At 43.2% G+C, this 23,005-nt stretch overlaps 1 protein-coding gene across 9 annotated transcripts in view; it reads left to right on the top strand.

Annotated features, from left to right (window-relative positions):
- PDE1C (phosphodiesterase 1C) overlaps positions 1-23,005 on the top strand; it is a 585,243-nt gene that overhangs the window by 66,393 nt on the left and 495,845 nt on the right. Inside the window, exon 1 of one of the 9 annotated variants that reach the window (XM_020908903.2) lies at positions 18,660-19,251. The exons of 6 other annotated variants lie outside the window; for them this stretch is intronic. In XM_020908903.2, coding sequence (XP_020764562.1) covers positions 19,167-19,251 — 85 coding nt within the window. In that variant the 5' untranslated portion in view covers positions 18,660-19,166. Of the gene's footprint in view, positions 1-18,659; positions 19,252-23,005 lie in introns of those variants that run through there. 2 more of the 9 variants (XM_070468263.1, XM_070468265.1) reach the window with 2 other exon arrangements.

Genomic DNA, 23,005 nt, shown 5'->3' with positions numbered 1-23,005 from the left:
GGGTGCAAAATCCTCCAAATGGCTCTCCTTTCCTCTGCTCTTGCAACAGCTTAAGGGAACACAGAAGTGACCAGTGCTATCAGTTTCAGTGAAATGAGGAAAAAAATCGGGACTCAGAGCACTAATGCTTTTTTCAGCCATGGAGAAGCTAGGGTTTCAATCCAGCTCTTCTGGACCTTAGACCTGAGTCGTTTGCACTGAACCAGCCACCAGTCTCTTGGGAGTTTCCTGATTGTTTACCAAAGCGGTGCAGCGTTTCCTGCAGATATCTTGGCCACCAGAAGGCCACGATGTAGGACGCCATGCTGTCTCTCTCAGTGGGAAAGTATCCAAGCAGATGTGGTCCATTTTAATGTCCTCATGGCTAGTCCCTTCATGATTTCTGGTCTTCACTCCTGCTTCTGTGCTCGATGCCCTTCGCCCTGGTCACTTCTGCCAGACAAGTGGGGTGTGCTTTCCTCCTGGTGAGAAGAGACCAGCGGGGTGTGGGGGGCAGTGTCACCCCAGCAGGTGCTAGGGGTCCCACCAGCGCACAGGCGCCCTCCAGTTCTGCTGGCGGTAAGCACAGTTGTGCTGGCAGCGCCCGGTAGGGTGGGCCCGTGTTTTCTGAAGTGAGGTTTCTTGTACTGTGGGTTGTGGCAGTTTGGAGTATGTTGGACATAGAAACCCCACGAGACTTTGGAGGGATTTTTAATCACACTCAGAAAGACATTCTTTTGGATTTTAAGTATTCCCAAATTAACCCTAGGGGTAAAGTCCTCTAATCTGTTGAATGTTGACAGTTCCATTGTCTTCTAGGGCCATTCACCTCGCTTATGTGAAAATGAAGGCTTTAAATTGTTTTTTTGTTTATTTTTAGTTGAAGGATAATTGCTGTACAATATTGTATTGGTTTCTGCCAAACATCAACATGAATCAGCTACAGGTATCCCTATGAACCCTCCCTCTTGAAGCTCCCTCCCCATCCCACCCCTCTAGGCTGTTACAGAGCCCTGGTTTGAGTTCCCTGAGTCACACAGAAAACCCTATTGGTTATTTACCTTATGTATGGTAATTATATGTTTCCATGTTACTTTCTAAATAGACCCCACCCTCTCCTTCCGGTATACCCCCACCACCCACCATGTCCATAAGTCTGTTCTCTATGTCTGTGTCTCCATTGCTGCCCTGCAAATAGGTTCCATCAGTACCATGTTTCTAGATGCCATATATATGCGTTAATATACAGTATTTGTTTTTTTCTTTCTGACTTACTTCACTCTGTTTAATAGGCTCTAGGTTCATCCGCCTCATTAGAACTGACTCAAATGCATTCCTTTTTATGGCTGAGTAATACTCCACTGTATATATGTACCACAGCTTCATTATCCATTCATCTGTCAATGACATCTAGCTTGCTTCCATGTTCTAGCTATATAAATAGTGCTGCAATGAACATTGGGGTACATGTGTCTTTTTCAATTTTGGTTTCCTCAGGGTATATGCCTAGTAGTGGGATTAAAATTAAGACTTTTAAAGGAACTTTCACCCAAGAGTTTAGTCTTTTAAAAAAATTTATTGAAATATCATTGATTTACAATGTTGCATTAAGAATTCAGGGTTTTATTTATTTTTTGTGTTTTTTTGGGGGGAATTCTTTTTATTTATTTAAAAAAGTTTATTTATTTATTTTAATTGGTGCCTAATTACTTTACAATATTGTGGTGGTTTTTGCCATACATTAACATGAATCAGTCATAGGTGTTCCCCCATCCCAGACCCCCTTCCCACCTCCCTCCCCATCCCATCCCTCTGGGTTGTCCCAGTGCATCGGTTTTGAGTGCCCTGTTTCATGCATCAGAATTCAGGGTTTTAAAACAACTTTATAAAGTGTTGTGAAGTGCTGGAAATAACATGGACCATCAGAAGTTCTGGTGCTGGAACTGTGCTGATTAGTTGTGAGGACAACCTGTTTTCTTCTCTATCGCTTTACCTATGACTTCCTACCCTTCACAGGTTACTGGGCAAAGAGTGCACTGCAGTGCATAAGGTGTGAAAACAAAGTAATGACACGATAGCAGAAGCTGATATTTGTTGCATGGTTACTATGTGCTAAACACAGCTCTAAGCATCTTTCAAGTGTTAAGTCATTTAGTCCTCACAGCTGTCATGGAAGGAAACTGAGGCACAGCCCAAGGGCAGACAGCTAGTAAGAGAAGCAGCAGGATTTGACCTTGGCGGGTCAGGTTTGGAACTTGTGCTGTTCACTGTGATATTTTACTGCATTAACACAAGTGAAGTAGGATGAAAATGAGTATGTTTACAATGAAAATTACATCAATGTTGTTTTTTTAAAAAAGCCAAAACTTATCATTTTTGCTCTCATCTCAAGAAAGAGACTAGTGTTGATGTTATCTCCTCTAGGAAATTGTGAACTGGACTAACAGCCCCATGCTGGCCTTCCCCCATCTCTTAAACTTCCCTCTGTCTATGAATCCTGTTCAGTGATCATTTGTTCACTTGTGGGTTGGTGCACCTAGACAGTGAGCTGCCGGAAGGCTGGACGATGAGCCAGAATCTGGCAAGTAGATCACGGAGCTTGAATGTTCAGCCTCTGGGTATTGTTGGCATTTTCTCCCCTTCCTTTCTCCAGGCCACTCCTTCGAGCCAGCTGAATCTCCCGCCCGTCTTCCCAAGAGAGTTTCTGTTAAGTGGTTCCCAGGGTCTATCTGGGTTTCAGGGAGGCAGGTCTGCAGTCCTTTAAGGGGCTGCTGACTTTAGGTGAGTCATCTTCATGACACTTGGGGCTTTCCCACTTCCCCTTGTGCGGCAAGAAGCTGAAGGTGGTCAGTGAGGCGGTAGGGGACACGGGGGTGAGGAGTCTGACCAGTTTTGTGGATGGGAACCAGGACCATGTAAGACACTTGGGGGATGTGCTTGGGGACAGGCTGGGGAGGTGGCTAAGGCTCCTCTTGCAGGGACAGAAACCTCAGGACAGTTCAAGGGCACAGTTTTGTATTGTAGGTGGGAGATGGGAAAGGAAGCCTGCCTGTGTTCTCTAACTAGCCTCGTCTCCTCTCTGCTTATTTATTTCTTTGAACTTGATTAAAAAAGGGAGAGGTTGAAAAAGTAAGAGTAAGTAGAAGGGCCGAAGGGTTGGAGTGTCTGTAAATTTCCACCCTGTGAGATAATGAAGACAGGCAGCCTAGTGAGGGAGATGGAGACCTGGGGAGACTTCAGATTGGTCCCCATTTAGACAGTTGGCCTCAGTTTCTTAATGTGTGAAACGGGCCCAGTTGTGAGGGCCGAGATTCTTTTCTGTAGGTGGAAAAGTCTGTCCCAGTGGTTGGACCTCGAGGAACAGAAGTTGAAAATGAGGATCTATTGACTCTTCTTTCAATTTAATTACTGAATTAGCACCTTGTTTTTACCCTTTTCCAGTTCTTATTGTTTCCAAAATGTGGTCCTGATTTCCAGCATACTTCAGCAGTTCAATTTTCTTTGTGATTTGCTTCAGTTGTCACACATTTTTGAGTCAATCCCATAACCGTTCGCTGAGTGCAGGCTGCGTGTCAATGACAATGCTTTGTGGTTTGTAGGGATATCTTCAAAATCACAGGGAGAATAATTAAGTCAAGAGGCAACTCATTTGGAAAGTGGAAACTCAATATCTTCCATTCTCTCAAATGCCCTTTGTTGGCGTGAGAGGCATTTTGTTAAAAATTCAGTTGCCAAATGTGAAAGGGAATTTATCACAATGAAAAAAATACCTTTTGGTAACTTAAATACCTGACAAAAGCATCTCAGTATTAAATCGTTAGTACTCCCACCTGCTGCCAACTATAACTGCTTTCTTTTATCATGATAATACAGACTGTCTGATTCTCTGGTAGAGTTTTTGGGCAGCAGTGAAATAAAAATCTGGCAAAATCTGCTTGTAACTTTGAGATTTCAGTCTTGTCAGTGTAGAGACTGTGCTTTCCCCACCCATGAAGGTTTTCATAATTCAAGATCATAATTTAGAATTGCAACCACCCAAGTCTGCAGTCTATTTCTTTTGGTACCATCTTGCCTTGTATGGCAAACGTGCATAATAGTTTTTTAAAGTATCAGTAAATAAGGTGTCACATTACTGATGATGTGGTAGCAGGACTTTTCTATTAGATCCTGTTATGTTGGAAGAATGAAATCTCCTTTGAGAAGAGGAGCCCAAGAATTTTTAGACTATGAGTATGAAGTTTTCTTTACCAATTGGTGGTTAAAGATGCACCGTTTATCCTGATTCATGGAGGCTGGTTCGAGCACATCCTTCATATAGAAGCCTGATGTGTTAATTTCCATATTTCTTCTGTCAGAACCAGAATATTCAAGTGCTCGTTCAACAAATACTTATTAACTGCCTACTCAGCACCAGGATTGCTCTAGGTATTTGGAATGCATCAATGAATAAAACAGGAATAGCCCTCATGAAGCTTACAGTCTACAGATGGGTCATTGATATGGCTCATGATAATTTAATATATTTTTAAAATCATAAAAATGATTAAACCTGAAAAATACAGGAATAATTTTGAGACCCATGTTTATATTAACAACTTACTTTTTACTTGTTTTATTCCTTTTCATTTTTTTAGTTAATAATTTTTTTGGCTGCACCATGCAGCTTGTAGGATCCTAGCTTCCTGACCAGGGGTTGAACGCAGGCCACCTCAGTGAAAGTGCCAAGTCCTAACCATTCAACCTCCAGGGAATTCTTAATAACTGACTTTTAAAATGCTTTTCTTTTTTTTTTCCCTCTAATTATGGGCAGAGCAAAAAGTTTGGAGGACACATTAAAGGAGAAACTAAATTCCACCAAGGTTCCTGGGTGGGAGGATAAGCCTGAACTTGCTGCTTCTGGAAAACCAAGTAACCTGTAACTCCCGCACTAGACTATAGATATTATTACCACTTTGGTGTGTTTCCTCTCTGTCTTTCTGAAGTGAATTTTTTACATGGTTGTGACCACATTGTATCTTAGATAGTTTGCTCTTTTTCCCTAAATATAGTTTATCTTTACTCTCACTAACTGTGTTTTTCTGTGACATTTTTCTCTAAAACATCGGCATCCTTATCATTATCGTCATTAGCAGAGGCCACATCCAGGACACAAAGTGTGTGTGGGGTGTGTGTGTGTGTGTGTGTGTGTGTGTGGCTAGCTGTGTATATCTGTGTGGGTGTGTGTTTGCTGGTGATAAGGGACGTATTTGCTGTCCTGTTGAAAGTGAATCACTAAGCTGGAACAAAGTCCTGGATGAATTTAGCTAGCAGTGAACAACAGATGGGGGAGAATCTCTCTATTAAAAGTCATTCCAGCAAATAGTTGGATCCAGTCTGGTGTCAGACATCTCCACTGGAGCTGCCTGTCTGTTCTCTTTGGTTCCAGGGCTCTTGGTGCTCTTGATGATTCTGTTGCCAGGGTTGCCCCTGAGAGGAGCTGCCTTCTCTGGGGATTTCAGAACCACAGTAGGAAAGATCTTCTAACTGAATCTAACGCCATCATTCCATTCTGTGTCATTGGAGGGCTTGAAAGGAGATGCCTGGGTAAAATAGTTAGTCTGGAGCCTGGCCTATGGTGGCTGTTAGATCCCAAAGGCCACTGTTAGACCCCTAAGAAACCACACTCCCTTCCCCACATGCAGATGCAGGTGCTGCCGGCTCTGCCCTCAACAGCTATCCATCTGGGACCTGCTGCTGTGCAAGTTGTAACCTTGGCTGCTCTGTATTTATAATAACTCCTATTCCTCAGAGCCTCCTCGAGCATCTTTGACGTGCAAATTTTGCTGGCCTACTGAAGATTATTCACCAAATTTCTTTGTTACGCCCCCGCCTCATAATCAATAACTGATGTTATTGTACTTCTAGATACTTATGTTTTCTAGTTACAGAAAGGAAAAAGTCATATGTCATAAGATGGTGCAATTTTCAACTACTAAATGAATTATCCTTTGGGCTGTTTTCTAATGCCAGAGCTATAACATGCTATTTTTTTTTTCTTAACTTTTTCTTTTGTAATGGGATGTAGCCAATTAACAATGTTGTGATGGTCTCAGGTGAACGGTGAAGGGACTCAGCCACACATATACCTGTATCCATTCTCACCCATGTAACAACTTACGATTAAAATTGTTTATACCCTCAAAACTTCTGTAAGTGATAATACCAGTTTCAGGCCACATGAAAAAGAGGGGTTCTTTTGGGGGCAAAACTTTAATTTGTATCATGGCTGTGAGCTTAGGTGCTTTTTTTGACTTCAGACCAAAAGGTTACAACAGGATTTGGGGCAGATTTTTCCCTCAGCCCTTGGCAGAGGTGTAGACTATGTCTGCTTCTGGTAAATTGAAAATCTGGTCAAAATAGTGAAGAGGGGAGGGTTTAAAATGGATCTCCATTCATCAAACCCTCTTTTTTTTTTTTTTTTAAGCAATATTTATTTATTTATTTGGCTGTGCTAGGTCTTAGTTGAGGCACGTAGGATCTTCGATCTTCATTGCAGCGTGCAGAATATTTAGCCGTGGCATGCAGGATCTAATTCCCTGACCAAGGATAGAACCCGGGGCCCCCTGCGTTGGGGGCATGAAGACTTTCTTAGCCACTGGACCACCAGGGAAGTCCCTCAAACCCTCTTTTCTTTCCTAATTTCATTTCCCAGGGCCCCTCTTGCAGTTTGATGGGGCCATATGACTAATTCCGGCTAATGGAATGTAGGGAGAAGAAATAAGTGTTTCTTTCAGGCCCTTGGGGGAGATCATTGAGGAGGTGTGACTGCTGCTTGACCTGTGAGCTGGATCCAGGCAATTGGAGGCTCCTCACCTCCTCCTCTGCCCTTGGCCACTTGCCTCCCCTATTTTCAGAAGCTTCTCCAAGGATACAGCTTTAAGATAAGTGTAGTATTGAGACTGTCTGGATGGCAGTGTGACTGAACCCAGTTAAGTCCTCTATGTAAACTTTTAAGATTTGGCGTGTGTGTGTGTGAAGACTTGCTCATCTTGCGGCTGCCCAAGACAAGCCTGGTGAGAAAGTTCTCTCGTTTATTAAGCCTGCCACCCGGTAATCTGCAGTGGTCTGCCTCTTTCCTCAGTCTCTCCCTGCCTTCTGCATTTTGGGTTCTGTAATGAGCAAGAAATATACCTTTATTGTGGTGTCTGGCCACTGAGAATTTGGATATTTGTTACAGAAATTAGCTACACAAACTAATACAGGATTTGGCTTATAAATATTAGCTTAAAAAATATTAGTGTTTTTTTTTTTTTTTCCTGTTGGTTCCCATGAAGCACAGAATGTCGAGTCCTCTCAAGGAAGTCTGAACTGAGAAGAGTTGATAGTGTATGTCTAAGAAAAGCTCTTGAGAGAAAGTAAGGAGTCAAGCAGGAAAGCCAGATACATTGCGAATGGCACACGGTAGGGTTTGCAAGGAAGACGCGGCCTCCGGTCAGGAGCCAGATAGGAACGTTGTGATGGCAGCAGATTGGAAACAGACTAGGAGTGTTTGGGATAAATGCTGCAAACTGGTAGTGGTTCTCATTCTTGGCTTCTTCCTGGAATCATCAGGAGAGCTTTAAAAAATAGAAATTCTTAGCCTTCCATCCCCATTCAAGACTAGTGAATCAGAATCTATTTTGGTGAGCCATGATGTCTATGTGATCAGCTTGTGATCACACTGGTGATTTCAGCATGCTGTTGTTGTCGAGACTCACTGCTGTGAACAGGATTGAGGCATCTGTGCCTCAGCTTTACTGAGCACTGGGTACTAGTGTGAGGCATGCTTGATGACCCGAAGGGACTGAGTAATATGATGGCGTGCTAGATAAAGGTCAGAGATAGTTGCAGCCAGAAGAAACCATGGCTCATACACACCATTCCCCAAGACATCTGTGACTTTCTTTCCTGCAGAGATATGGAAGGTCAGCCCGAGGGACTGCCGTGGTGCCTTTGAATTCCATTCCCTATGCCCTTGGTGCTCTGATCAGGAGACTATCACAGAGTTATGGAGCCCAAAGACCCCTTCCATGTTGTCCTGAGTCATGTTCATGCCATCTTGGGGAACAGTGGAGCTTCATGTTTATGAGGCTGGCATGTGAAACAGCAGGGAGTTGTTAACAGTAGCCAGTGTGGATAACAAGGCATAATGATAGTGACTGCTAGTAAAGTATTATGCCTTCGAGGGTGTGGGAAAGTTGAATGGAAGTCAGATTTAAACTGAGCTTAAATACCTGCTATGATTTCTGGAAACCTTATCCAGTTCAGTGCCAGCTTATTAAGGTAGGCCAAAGTTTTAGTCTAAAGAGGAATACTGAAAGGCTATGCTGTAGGCAGAGGAATCAATAGCTCTAATCTGACGTTTTTTCTTTGGGAAACACTGTACTTTTGGAGGTTTACTCAGTTCTGTGACCACTGTGCACCATTCATTTGCTCATTCATTCATTCAATAACTTCTAATGGTAATTTACATGTCCGACATTGTGCAAGGTGCCAAACCAGTGAATAAACATGGTCCCTACTTTCAAAGGGGCTTCCCAGGCGGCTCAGTGGTAAAGAACTCGCTTGTCAATGCAGGAGACACAGGAGATGCAGGTTCGATCCCTGGGTCAGGAAGATCCCCTGGAGGAAGACATGGCAACCCACTCCAGTATTCTTGCCTGGAGAATCCCATGGATTCTCACCAGAGGAGCCTGGTGGGCTACAGAGTACTGAAGTGACTTAGCACACACTACTTTCAAAGGTCTTTTTGAAGGCACTTTGACTTGTAACTTGTGCATTTATAGGGCCCTGCAACGGAGGCAGGTTGATACCCATTTTATAGGAGAAGAAAGTAAGAGGGCAATTAAACTACTTGCCTGAGGTCATATGTGACAGCCCCTGTATTGTCGCCTAAGGCTTCTGACTCAGGTTCAAGGTCTCCCCAGGGAGAAGAGCCAATGGCTGCAGGGAGTTCGAGAAGAGAAACGTGCTGGCCAAGGCTAATGTTCCCTTCCAAACCTAGCAGGGAGGAGGTTCTGAAACAAAGCATGAATGTGAATTCAAGACTATTCTAATTGTTTCACCATGGGGAAAAGTGTGTGAATCTAAAGGCAGATGAGGAAACAGAGAGGCCTAGAGGGGTCTTTAGGAGTCATCAAGTGCCCTGAGGTTGCTTGGGCCAAGAAGTACAGTCAGATCCCTGGAGAGAAAGAGATCTCCTCACAGACTCATTGTGTTGAGGGCTTTTTGAACTCAGGCCACCTTTCTCAAATTGCCATTGGCATTCAGACCTTTCTTAAGGTGTAGAATATGATCCCTGTAGGTTCTCGGATTCCTGGGAGAACTACTTGATGGTCGCTAGTATCCATTCCCCATCTTGTCCAAATTCTTTCTTATTTCCTTTGTATTAGACAAAGAAACACAACCAACAGGATTTATCTGTCTTTCTATCTCTCTACCTATCTATCTATCTCCACAGAGAGAGAGTGGTTTATTTTAAGGAGTTGGCTCATGTGATTGTAGAAACTTGGCAAGTCCAAAATTTGCAAGGTAGGGTGACAGACTGGAGACCTAGGGAAGAGTTGCAGTTTGACTGCAAAGACTGTTGGTAGAATTCCTTCTTTCTAGGGGGAGGTCAGTCTTTTCTGTAGTAAGATCTTCAACTGATTGGACAAGGCTCATCTACATTATAGAAGGTAATCAGCTTTCCGCAAAGTTGATTGACTTAAATATTAATCTCCCCCTCCCCCCCGCCCCAAATATTCACAAACATTCTGTGAAACATCCAGAATGTCTGACCACTGAGGTGGGTACCATGGTCTGGCCAAACTGACATAAAATTAGCCATTACAGTCCTCTTGCCCCACACATGCACACTCTACTTGTCAAAGTGTGCATGGAAAACGAAACATCCAAATGCCCACTCTGTTCTCTGCAACTGACAGGAAGTCCCCTAAATATGAATGTGTTCTGTTCTGAGAGCACATTTGTAAGTCCAGTTTGTTAGTAAGTCCAGTTTGTTTGTAAGTTCAACAAAGTTAGCCTAGGTACCCAACCAACACAATCGGCTATATAGTACTGTACTGTAATAGGTTTATAATACTTTTCATACAAATCATACATAAAAAACAAACACAAAAACAAAGAAAAGGTTTTAGATCTCACAGTAGTACAAAACAACAGCTGGAATATAGGGGCTGGCATCGAGTGAACAGGCAAGAAGACTTATTGGCTGGAAAGGGAGAGGAGGGAGGAGATGGTAGAGCTGAAATATTGTCAGACTAGGAGACAGAGGGCAAGATGCAATTTCACTCACTCTTGATTTTGATGGAACATGTGTTTACATCTTTGAAAGTTTGCAACTTGAAGGTTAGTATGTAGGGGACTTACTGGAGTTAGAATCTTCTTTATAAAAAGCATATCTGATTTGAGCAATGTAGCAGATTCTGTCAAGGCCCTGCCTCTGTCCCATGCTGTCACCACTCTCAACGGCTACACTGGCATTTCTTTGCCTGCGAGCTTCATCTGGCCACCGGATCTTGCTCTGCTGTCTTTTCAACAAGTAAAGAACACAGTCTGACTTCTGTTTCCATGGGCTCTGCACCTGTGGATTTGGCCAACAGCATATCAAAAATATTTGAAAAAAAATTCCAGAAAGTTCCTAAAAATCAGAACTTGAATTTTCCATGCTCAAGCAACTATTTACATAGCATTTATACTGTATTATCATAAGTAATGGGGCTTCCCTGGTGGCTTAGATGGTAAAGAATCACCCATAATGTGGGAGACCCAGGGTTCAATCCCTGGGTTGGGAAGATCCTCTGGAGAAGGGAATGACTACCCACTCCACTATTCTTGCCTGGAGAATTCCTATTATTAGTAGTATTATAAGTAATCTAGAGATGATTTAAAGTCTATGGGAGAATGTGTGCAAGATATAATCAAACACTACACATTGTATGTGATCCTTGAGCATCTAAGGATGCTGAAGCATCTGAAGGCGGGGTCCTGGAACCAATCTCCTGCAGACACCAGGGAACGATTACACCTGGGAATTGGTGCCTTCTGAGAGCAACCCTGAACTTTCTTTCTTCTGGTTGACAGTTGAGGCACATGCCTCACCCTGGCTTCTGGTGCCCTGTGGAGGATGAAGCTGCTGTTGCCCACAGGACTAGCTTGTCTTTACTGCTACTTTCCCTTCTCTGTCAAACTTCCCCACTCCCTACCTGAGAGTCCTCATCTCCTATAAAAGCATCTTACAAAATGCGGGTTCGATCCCTGGGTTGGGAAGATCCCCCGAAGAAGGGCATGGCAACCCACTCCAGTATTCTTGCCTGGAGAATCCCATGGACAGAGGAGCCTAGCGGGCTACAGTCCATGGGGTCACAAAGAGTTGGACACAACTGAAGCAACTTAGCACATGCACGTACACAGTGTTCCAAAGTACCTGGCTTTCTGACATCCCCATTGAATAGATGAATTTATGTTGCACTTAATAATAAATATTCTTATAGTTTAAATAATCCAAGTCAGGGCTTTTTCCTATTACTTGAAGTTGGCAGAAAACATATTAAATGAAAATTAGGACAATATCTAACATCAAGAAATGTCTCAATGTCAAGTATTATTTGAAATGTCATCATATAAGCTTATTTGATTATTATAACAATCCTTGCAATCTGTTCACAGGCTTCCCAGGTGTTGCTAGTGGTAAAAAAACCTGCCTGCCAACGCAGGTAGATGTAAGACCTGGGTTGGGAAAATCCCCTGGAGGAGATTGCAGCCACCTACTCCAGTATTCTTGCCTGGAAAATCCCATGGACAGAGGAGCCTGGTGGGCTACAGTCCATAGGGTCACAAAGAGCTGGACACGACTGAAGTGACTTGGCGCATGCGCGCACGCGCGCGCACACACACACACACACACACACACACACGGCACTGCTGCTTGGGGAGGCAATCTAGGCTGGAACTAGATACTTGAGAGTCATTAAAAGAGCTATCAAAGTGAAGAGAATTGCTCCGTGGAGAGGGAAGAGAGTGAGAAGAGGTTCTTGCATAAGAGCTTCCCTGGTTAATGACAGCAGTGAAGGAACTGGCCAAGAAAGCTGCAGGGAAAACCAGGAGCAGGTTTTACTCTGGATGCCCAGGGAACAAAAGACATCCTAAATATGGCCACCATGGTTCACAGAGTTAAACATGCCATGAGGCTGAGAAGATGAAGGCCACAACATGTCCACTAAATGCAGTGATGCCTAAGTGACAGAAGTGCAGTGGAACAGGGAGGGGAAGGGGGGGTGGGGGTGGGTGGGAGAGTGCCAGAGCATTTCCTGAGGGTTCTTGCTGAGCCAGGCCCCGTCCAAGCTCCAGATTCCAGCTCTCAGGAAGTCTGTGGGTATCTGCTGCTCAGTTGAGAGATGGAGGCTTAGAACCATTGCTTGCTACATTGCTTATGGGATGATTGATACTCCAGAGCCTTGGGCCCATGGTGAATGAGCCCTGGGCCTGTTCCTCTTGCCTCTGGGTATGGCTTATCTCAAGACCTCTATGCAGGAAATACACACAACAGGGACCTAGAGTCCTAGTGATGATGATGATGTTAAAAATAACATGACATGTATTGATGGGAATTCCCCAGTGGTCCAGTGGTTAGGACTCCATGTCTTCACTGCCAAAGACGTCAATTCAGTCCTGGCTGGGGAATTAAGATCCTGCAAGCCTCATGGCTCGGCCAAATTGAAAAAAGAAAACACAACCACATATTGAAAGTTTACTATGAGTCAGGTTGAGGGCAAGTCTTTAATAGAAATTACCTCAGTATAACTCAGTATCCCCTGTAAGATAGTTACTATGTCTCCATTTTACAGAAGATAAAAGTTGAGACTCATAGAGGCTAAGCAACTTGCTCAAGATCACACAGCTAGCAAACAGAGAAGCTTTTTGTTTTGTTATAAATGTTGTTAACATGTTTATCACGAGTTGGCTCTAAAGCTCACCACAGAGGAAGCCAGATGGAATGAAGAGAGGGAATGACTAAGAATAACCTTTCTGCCCCCATCACCTCCTAGCTGTGTAGCGCTGTGTGTTACATCTGTGTTCACTGCTTAACTGATCGCATGTTTCAGCCCCAGGCACTGTGCTGGGGCTGAGATGGAAGACGCTACTGGCAGCTCATGTCCTCGTGGGGTGACCAGCATGCACACAAGCAGTGTGCGTGCAGTGCAGTGGTTCCAGGATAGAGACATGGAGTGGCGTCCAGGGGACGCTTAAAGTGGAGTGTCCTCTTCCCTCCAAAAGAGGCAGACAGGAAGTGATTTCTAGAGGACCTGGGACGTCAGTGGAGACCTCAAGGATGAGGAGAAGGTCTCTAGGCAAACTAGGTGGACTGAGGGGGGAAGAACATCCAGGTTTGATAATCCAGATTACAAAAAAGAAATTCAAGGCTCTCATTTTGGTCTCTGCTCCTCCACTGCAGAGTGTCTCCAGTTCCCCAAATCTCCTAACTGCAAAGGCTATCAGAAAATTTTCCCTAAATTCTTAGAGTCAAAAAGAACGAATTTACTCTAATTTGCTTCTGATATTATGGGGAAAGCATTGGTCTGGGAATTGCTAAGCTAGTATTTTTTGGAACATGGAAGGAATTTTTTGAGACACTGAAGGCAGGTGTAGGAAAAGTCATTTTCACAAATGCACTAATGATATGTAAACTTAGAAAACACATTGGCAAACAGATGGAGGCCATCTCTATCACAAAGAAAAATTGTCTCATTCTGTAATCTCCATTAGGGGCTTCCCTGGTGGCTCACTGGTAAAGAATCCATCTGCAATACAGGAGATTTGGGGTTCAATTCCTGGGTTGGGAAAGTCCCCTGGAGAAGAAAATGGCAACCTACTCCAGTATTCTTGCCTGGGAAGTCCCATGGTCAGAGGAGCCTGGCAGGTTACAGTCCATGGGTTGCAAAGAGTCACGACTTAACAACTAAACCATCACCACTACCAATCTGCATTAGGCCTTCAAGGCATCTTTCTGGGAAATTTTTCTGACCCTCACGTGTGTAGGCACTTTGCTTTTTATTCTGTTTATTTAGATAGTTATTGCCTTCCCCAGGCCTAATTAATACAAGAAACAAGAATAGGCTCTAGGGAAGCAATAAGGTGGAAGCAAACTGAAGCAGAGAAGGGTGTTAGGACAGCTGGAGAGGAGTTGCCTCCACAAACATAGACTTCCTGAGACTGCTGTTTTGTTCACAGCCCTGGTTCCAGAGACTGTTTGGGACTTTCTCTTCTTATAAAGTCCTCAAAGCCAGGGACCATTTCCTGGTTAGCAGCAATGCCTGTCACGTAGTTGGCACTCAGTAATGATAGTGTCATTCCACCCTTTCTCTGTTTATTTGTTTATTTTTTCTTCTCGACATCTCTCCTTGAAGGGACTGTGTTTGATGGATTAGCTAGGATTCAGGATGGCAAGCAAGAGAAACTCCCATCTGCTGGCTCACTCACAAAGAGGGAATGTAGTGTAAGGTACTAGGACATCTCATAGAATTTGCGAGGAGAAGCTGATTTTTAGGTTCAGGCTGGAACTGGGCCTGGAATTTCCTGTAACTTTCTCTTTACCTCTCACAATTCCTACTCTCAGCAAAGATACTCATTAGTCTTATCTGGATTGTTCCAATTTCAGCCAGAAGAGCAGGGCTACAGTTCAGAAACTTCATTGCCTATAGCATTTCTGTGATAATGTGACTGCAACGGCGTCCTCCCCCCAATTTAGAGTAGTTGTCACACAGCTGAGGATGCCCATGAGGGGTATAAACAATGCTTTTATTGAGGCAATTTGGATTTATAATTCTTGGGCAACTGGAGAATTCCAAATGAAGTGCTGGGGAGTTGTCTTCTCTTTGGCATGACAAATAAAAAAGTTATTTTCTTAGAAAACTGACTTTTGATAACACATGCTACATATAGTCTCATCTTTTTCTAGATGTTTAGAAACCAGTGAACACTAGTTTAACAGGGTTAGCTGTTAACATTCTTTCTCTTACATAGAAACAGTTACCAGCCCCTATACAGGGAGTATCAGGGGACAGGATATTAGCACCTGAGTCAGATGAGTTTCCTTCTAGATTTTTATTTTTCCATATATAGTTGTTATATTTTGAAGGACATTATCTGATCCATGAATTATGAACTGATTTAAGTACTGAATTCACCCTCTTCTACTTTCTTGGGATGAAACCAGGTTCATGCATTATCTTGGGAGAAATTAATTTTAACCTAATTAATCTTGCTAATAACTGGATCAAACTCTTATGTATGTTGTTTCTTTCCTTCCTTCTTTCATTCATCAAACATTTGTTGCTCTGCCTTCCTTGTTAGAATCCATTCCAGTAATTAAAAACAGATCAGTGATTTATTTTATAAATCAAACTTATTTTTTAGTAAATAAGTCATTTTATAGCAAATATAATGGTATTTACTTATTTTATAATAAATATAATAGAACCAAAAGTTATCTAAGCCTAGACAGGTGTAAGATATTTACGATCATCTAGGAGTCAGCAAACATGAATTTCTCTAAAGGGACTGATAGCAAGTATTTTTGGCTTTGCAGGCCATACAGTCTTGGGCACAACTACTCAGCTCTGCTGTTGGTTTAAAAGCAGCCACATGCAATGTGTAAACAGATGAATGTAGCTATGTTCCAATAAAACTTTATTTGTGGACACTGAAATTTGAATTTCATGTAGTTTTAATGTGTTACATGGTCTTCTTTTGAATGGAAGTTTTTTGACTTTTTCAATCACTTAATCACTTTTTAGCTGGAAGTTTCTACAAAAACAGGTGACAGACTGGATCTGACCTGCAGGTCTGTTTGCTGGCCTCTTGCTCGGTTGTGTCCGACTCTTTGCGACCCCTTGGACTATGAAGTCCATGGAATTCTCCAGACCAGAATATTGGAATGAGTAGCCGTTCCCTTCTCCAAGGGATCTTTCCAACCCAGCGATCGAACCCAGGTCTGCCTCGTTGCAGGTGGATTCTTTGCCAGTTGAGCCACCAGGGGAGCCCAAGAATACTGGAGTGGGTAGTCTATCCCTTCTCCAGGGGATCTTCCTGGCTCAGGAATCGAACCAGGGTCTCCTGCATTGCAGGTGGATTCTTTACCAGACGAGCTACCATCTGTATTTGTGGACACCGAACTTTGAATTTCATGTAGTTTTAATGTGTTACATGTTCTTCTTTTGAATGGAAAATTTTTGAATTTTTCACTCACTGAATCACTTTTTTAGCTTGAAGATTCTACAAAAACAGGTGAACAGACTGGATCTGACCTGCAGGTCTGTTTGCTGACCCCTGCTCTAACAATAAGGGCATAGGATTAACCCATCTACTTGGGTATCTTGGTTTAGTTTTCTTATTTCACAGGCATTCTTAAAGGAGTATTCCTGAAAGAACAAGCAAAAGCAATGCTTCTGTTGGTCTTGGTATTGAACTCATTCTTTTTTGGCTTATGGAATGTTAGTATTTGACTTCACTTGGTGTGGAGTAAGAGCCCCACACTGAGAAGGTTGCTTTTAAGTCTTTGCACTTGAAGCGCTGCAGTCAGTGGTTCTGTAGGTGTGCAGTTTCTAAAACCAGGGAGAGAGAGAACAATTCTGGGGAGAAGCAATTTAAAACCAGTTCTAATTGTTCATGCAAGTTATTTTTACCAGTCTTAGGGGACAGATAAATGATCACATTGTTATTATTTTTATAGATTATATTTCAAAAAGCTTTTCTGCTAAGAGTGATTAAATACCAAGTTTTAATTTCACTCACTCAGGGAAAATTTTCCATCCCGTTAGGATTTTTTTTTCTTGATAACTTACCATAGGAGACTATAGCTCAGGGCTTTCAGGAACCTCATTCCATAACTTCCAGTGACACGGAAGACATGTGATTTTGCTAAAGGTTTGGGAAGGTGTGAAATACAGGGAAATGAGAATGATAAGAAACTTTTAGGGGTTACTATATTAAAATGCATTATAAATAGTATATGCTGTTATATGTACTATTATATATAGTATATATAATATACTCTAATGTATATGATATGTACTCATATATTATAAACATTTTACAGATAAATTTTTTCTTTATAAAATTAGTGATAACAATAGCAAAAATATATTATTGCTATGAAGAAGAATTTTCTACAATGTCTACCTAATGAAACTTGGAAGTCACCTGGTAATTGCAAAAACTGAATGTCCATGGTATGCCTAAGTTTCACTCATTTCCTCTCACTTAATCCTCATTGTAAGATCAGGAAAGCAAGACTCAGGAGGTCCAATATCTTGCTCAAGGTCATATATTTGGTAAGTGATGGAGCCAGATTTCAGACTCAGTTCACCCCTAGAGCTTTCTTCATGCTTTCACATTGTAACCAGTCCCAGTCTCAAGGAGTGCCTCAGGGTTTGAAGCATGCTCTACTACCAAGCGAGGTTGTGCCCGAGTTCTGTGTGTGTGTGTGTGTGTGTGTGTGTGTGTGTGTGTGTGTTCTGTGTGACCTGAGTTCTGTGACACCCATTGCCTTTTTGGATCAATCAATCTTGCCATTGATCTCAGCAAACTATCAATGTGGTTCTAGGTCTTACCATAGAGAATTTATAATTGAAGTTCCAACTATATTTGACATTTAAAAAACCCTAATTTCTCTCAAAATACATGGTAAATTGAGGAAGATTCAGGTCCTGAGATATTAATCTGATTTCCAGGGGGCTTGAGAGGTTTATGGTTCCCCTAAAATTGCATGTGGAATATTGCACCTGTGTGTGTGCATGTGACTTTTTTTTGAGAGAAGAGTTCTAATTTTAGTTAGATTCTGAAGACTTATGACCACTGTTCTCTAAACTCAGAAACAACTAGGGATATACCTGATTGACTCGTTAATATTGACAAGTGCTTGGTAATTGTGTTAAATTCCATCACAACAAATGAGGTTGAATTAACTAGTTCTTTAATAACCTGAGCATAACACTGTCATTCCACGTGTTACACTGGATGGACTCCGCCAAGGGACTCAACTCTGGTCTCATTAACGTGAGCTCCCCAGCCAGTGGCACAGAACACCGCAACTGTAAACCCTTAGCAATTGCTTGCTGGTTGGAGGGAATGATTTCCCTTACACAATCCTTGCCTGACTCAGTCATTTCAGGTACTGGAATGATCAGTAATTGATTTGATATCATAAAACTCCTCTATCCCGACACTGCCACTTTCTAGCTGTAGGATCTTAGTCCAACCCCTGTCCACCTCAGTTTCCTCTTCTGTGACAAGAGGGGTTAGCTGTAGGGTTGGTTAAATCTCTACCACCTCCACAAATTTCAGGAATCTATTTGGCAACACACTTTGCCAAGTCTATTTGACAAAACCAATTGGAAAGAGCTCGGACAGTTCGTTTGGAATGGACTAGAACTTGTGCATCTTAGAACCTCTGCGTGAAAGCGCTTAGCCACGAATATGGGTTACTTTGATTATTTCCTTGCCTGGGACTGCCGAGGAGTAGTCTTATCGGGGTTCCAGGCTAGTTCAGGGGACAGCTGCTGGGAGGAAGTGGGCGTGGCGATTTTCCCGACTTCCTTGTTTGGAGCAAACTTTGGCAGCATCTGACCGGCTTGGATGTTTGCTTTTCCATCTGTTGATGTGTTTTTTGGGAGCTCTCTTGCCTGCCAGAGAAAACATCCAAAAGAAGCACGACGCCAAATCTTAGCCATTCCCTTGAGTCCCCAAACCCCACCAGCCTCCAGAGAGGGGAAGGCGAAGCTGAGAAAGAAAACAGACGTGCCTGGAGGGCGCTGGCTTCCAGGGAGAAGGTGGCAAAGACAGGGATTTCGGTACCCACCCCCCGCCAGCCCCCATCCACGAGCGCGGGTGCGCGTCGACTCCCTTTGTTCGCACTCCTCTCGTGGTAGCTGGAACCTGGCACTGGAGATGGGGCTTTTGCGAGGCTCGCTGGCTCCGCCGTGCGCCTAGTGCGTTAGTCGACTTCGCGCTCGCGGTGCCAGCAGCCGGCGCGCTCCGCTCTCAGCGAGCGGCGGACCGGCGGGGACAGCGCGCCGCGCGCCCGGGTGGGGGACGCGGCTGAAAGCGGGGCGCCGGCGCCGCTGTGCGCGCCCCTCCGCTGGGGGCCTCAGGACGCCGCCGGCAGAGCCATGACGGACGCCAGCAACAGGAAAGAGGGCTTCAAAAAATGCCGGAGCGCCACTTTCAGCATCGATGGCTACAGCTTCACCATCGGTGAGAACTTTCCGCCCTCTGCCCTACTTCCGGCTTTCCGGGGGGTGGCGAGGGTCCTTCTGAGCCAGGGAGGTGGGTGGTCGGGGTGGGGCTGGGTCGCGGGGCGCTCGCCAAGCGGGAGACCCGGGGAGCGGCGACAGTGCCGGGAAGTCGCATGTGTGGCTCGGCCGTCACCGGGGCTGTCCCCGCGGTACCCCTCCCGCCGCTCTAACCCGGCATCCCGCTTAAGCTGGTTTTTAGGGTCACACCTTTCTGAGCTGCTCCATTCCTCGCTGCGATTTTAGTAACGCGAGCCGGGAGAGGAGGGATAGAGGCACGGATGGAGGCAGAGAGATGGAGAGGTACGGGGAGACAGAGAGCGACAGAAAGACGTGCACGACAGACAGTAAGACAGAGACGCAGAAAGACACACAGATAGGAGAGACCGAATGACAACCCGGGCAGATACATTAGTAGATGCACCTACACACCAGTTCAGGAATATAAAGTCGGAGAAGCCACAGAATGTCAGAGACGCGGAGAGAGAGATGATCTGGCTCTGAGAGACAGACACATAGAGATAGATTCAGAGAACGAGATTGAAGAGTAGGTTTCACAAAAGTTGAAATAAAGAGAGAAAGGGACACAAGTGGAGAGAGAGAGAGAAAGAGAAAGGAGGTAGGAAGGAAGACAGGGAAGACAAGGCAGAAAAAGAGACACATTTAGAGTCGGAAGAAGGCAGGGCGGGAGGGATGTATCATGCTATTAAAACATTTGAAAACATCTGTCTCATGTCCTCGGGATTTCCAGTGGCTCCCTTCCCAAACCCTTTACTAAGAGGGGCCTGGAGATGTCTCCATGGTCCTTAGAGGAAGCAGGACCACAGGACTGACTCTCCAGAAGCTGAATTTGAGATCAGTTCTTGGTGCTTTTACTACCGGTTCCATGCTGTACTGTTTTGAATCAACTGGTCCAAGGATTATCTCCTCATTTTCCCAGGAGATGGGCTAAGCCAGGGAGGCTTCCTCTCCAGGATGTCAGAGATTGGAGACCAGCAGGGTCAAGGACCAGCTAGGTGTCACGGAGCTGCTTCAGCTTTTCTACTTCTGTGTGTGCTCAGGGCAGTATGGCTGTAAATCTGAGCTTATCGAAGCCTATGAAAGTGAGGGGTATATTAAGGTGCTTTTTGGAAGTGTAGCAGGAATTTGTCAGGGGCAAGAAGAGGCTATTGGAGAGGATCTGGGCCACTTTTCTTCTTCTAATGGAGTGGCCCAAGATTTAGGGGGCATGGGCTGGACACATTACTACCAGAATTCAGTCTGAACGCCTTTACCTGCTTCCAAAGTCTCTCCATTCTGGCTTGAACTTGCCTTTCTTGCCTCAGTTGACATGGCAGTTCTGTTTCTCCCACACACTCATGATGGCTTGCCCTGGCCCCCATCCCACCCCTCAGAGCCTTTGCTCAGGCTGTCCCCTCAGTCAGGAATGCCATTTCCCCAACTCTGCATTGAGAAATCTTGTCTATTCCAACTCTCACTTACTTCCTCCTCTGCTTTTCTTCCCCATGAGAAGGAACTCCTTCTGCACTCGTCTTGGCCTCCTAGTTCTGTGTGAGGGCTCACACCTAGCCTTGAGCCAGTATTTCAGCAACTATTCCTTACACTGCAGGTTCCTTAAGAATGAGATTGTGCCTAAGTTTATTTTTCACCCTCTAATAGTGAATGCTTGGGAGTTTTTGTAGGAATGAATTAAAGGTTGCCAAGGTCCAAAGTGATTCATCAAAAGGCTGTGTTAATATTAGTTTTTGTGAATCTAGTTAGAAAGCTCCCAAAAATGATTTTTAAGTTTTACCTGGCAGTTCCCTGTGAGATCTTTCAAAAACGGTGGCTTCGAAAACTCAAGTTTGTAGTGTGGCTGTCCCTTGTCTAACACCTACTCCCTTTCTGCTCCCATTCTCACTAGAGGAAAATGGTCTAACACATTGGTGTGGTCTGCTGGTCAGATGGGACCTCAAAAGTGAGCAGGTCACTTCCTGGTGAGAGAGCTGCCAGCTTGTTTCAGATCTTTGGGCATTTATTCATTCACTCCTTTCCATCTGCCCGCCTCATTCCCTCCCTCCTTCAACAAATTTTTATTGAATTTTACTGTATTAAAAAACACAATTTAATAGAATGCTTGCCACATGGCAAACATTCAATAAATGGTAATTGTAATTGTTCAAGACTCTAAGCTAATATCATGGGGAGTTTATGAAGATAAATCTGACCTAGAACCTGGGATTCAAGGTATTCATACTCTTGGGGTGATATGATGTCTTCATATATAACATTTTACAAAATAAAAGCTATTAAATACTGCCAGATATGTATTAGAAGTTTTAGGCCAATATAGCAAATACAGACTGTAGCAAATACAGATAATCAAAAAGAAATTGTAGAAAATACATATAATTAAAAAGAAAGAAAAAAATCGCTTGTAATTTTACCACCCACTGTTAAATATTTTTAATATTTGTTGTATATACTTCCAGTACTTTTTTATATACACAATTTTTTAACAGCAATCATAATGTTTGGTAATGGTATTTAATATCATAGTAGCTTTGTTTCGTACTCTATATTTGTTTTTATTTTAAAAAACTTACTGTTGGCTCTTTAGGTTGCTTTTACTTTTTACCATAATAGACAATGAAAAAAGACTAAATCTTTGAGTACATCCATTAACACTTTTGAGAATAAATTTCTAGAAGTACAATTGCGTAGTCTAAGACTATGTGTATTTTTAGGGATTTTAAAGCATATTATTAAATACCCTCTGGAAATACCAACTCATACTCCCACCAGCCATGTATCAGGTGTTCACACACTCTCATGAGTACTGATAATTTTTAAAGAGTTTGTCGTTTGGGAGGTGGAAGGTAGTATCTTACTTCCACATGTTATTTCACTTCTTTACATTTTATGTCCTTTGCCTGTATATTTTTCCTCTAGGGGAGTTTCATCATTTATTTTTGATTCTCAAGCACAGTTGACTCTTGAACAATGTGGGTTTGAATTGCGCGGGTCCACTTATACAAGAATTTCTTTTCTATAGTAAATACTACAGTATACACAATCTGCAGCTGGTTGAATCTGAGGATGTGGAATTGGGGCTATGGAAGAATCATATATAGGATTAGTTATGACCCATTTTCAACTAACCCTAGTTGTTCAAGAGTCAACTGTACTCTTAATGTAGGTAGTACATGTTAATTATACATATAATCAATGTATCAAATGTACATAATATATAATTATAGCTACTATATATTAATTGTACATTATTATGTAATTACTATATGTTAATCACGTGATAATTAATATGTACCAATAATATGCATTATATACACACCATGTATATGTGTCTCTGTGTGTGATTTGCAAGTTCTGTCTGTCCTGTATGTTACGTGACATTTTCTTCTAAGCAGGGGGCTTCATATTCCTGCAACATCAGGATGTGGCGGTTAGGACTTGGTTGGTGGATGTACAGATATCTTGTAGACCGCACCCATGGTCTCCAGCTTGTCCCATGGTTCCAGCAGGGTGGAGTAGGTGGACAGTCCCCCTCTAACTATGTGAAGGAAGAATCCTGAAGAAATTCCAGAGCCCAGATTTCTTTTTTTCTCAGGTGTCTGACATTCTGTCATCAGGAATCACCTTCTCTTCCAGTCTGTTAATTATGCAAAATTTCCAGGTCAAAGAACTTTACTAAAGGAACTTATGTTACGGTCCTGGTG

Source organism: Odocoileus virginianus, chromosome 1 (genome assembly GCF_023699985.2).
Source record: "Odocoileus virginianus isolate 20LAN1187 ecotype Illinois chromosome 1, Ovbor_1.2, whole genome shotgun sequence".
Lineage (NCBI taxonomy): Eukaryota > Metazoa > Chordata > Mammalia > Artiodactyla > Cervidae > Odocoileus > Odocoileus virginianus.
The sequence above is the reverse complement of the archived record's forward strand: the minus strand, read 5'-3'. Positions and strand labels throughout refer to the sequence as shown.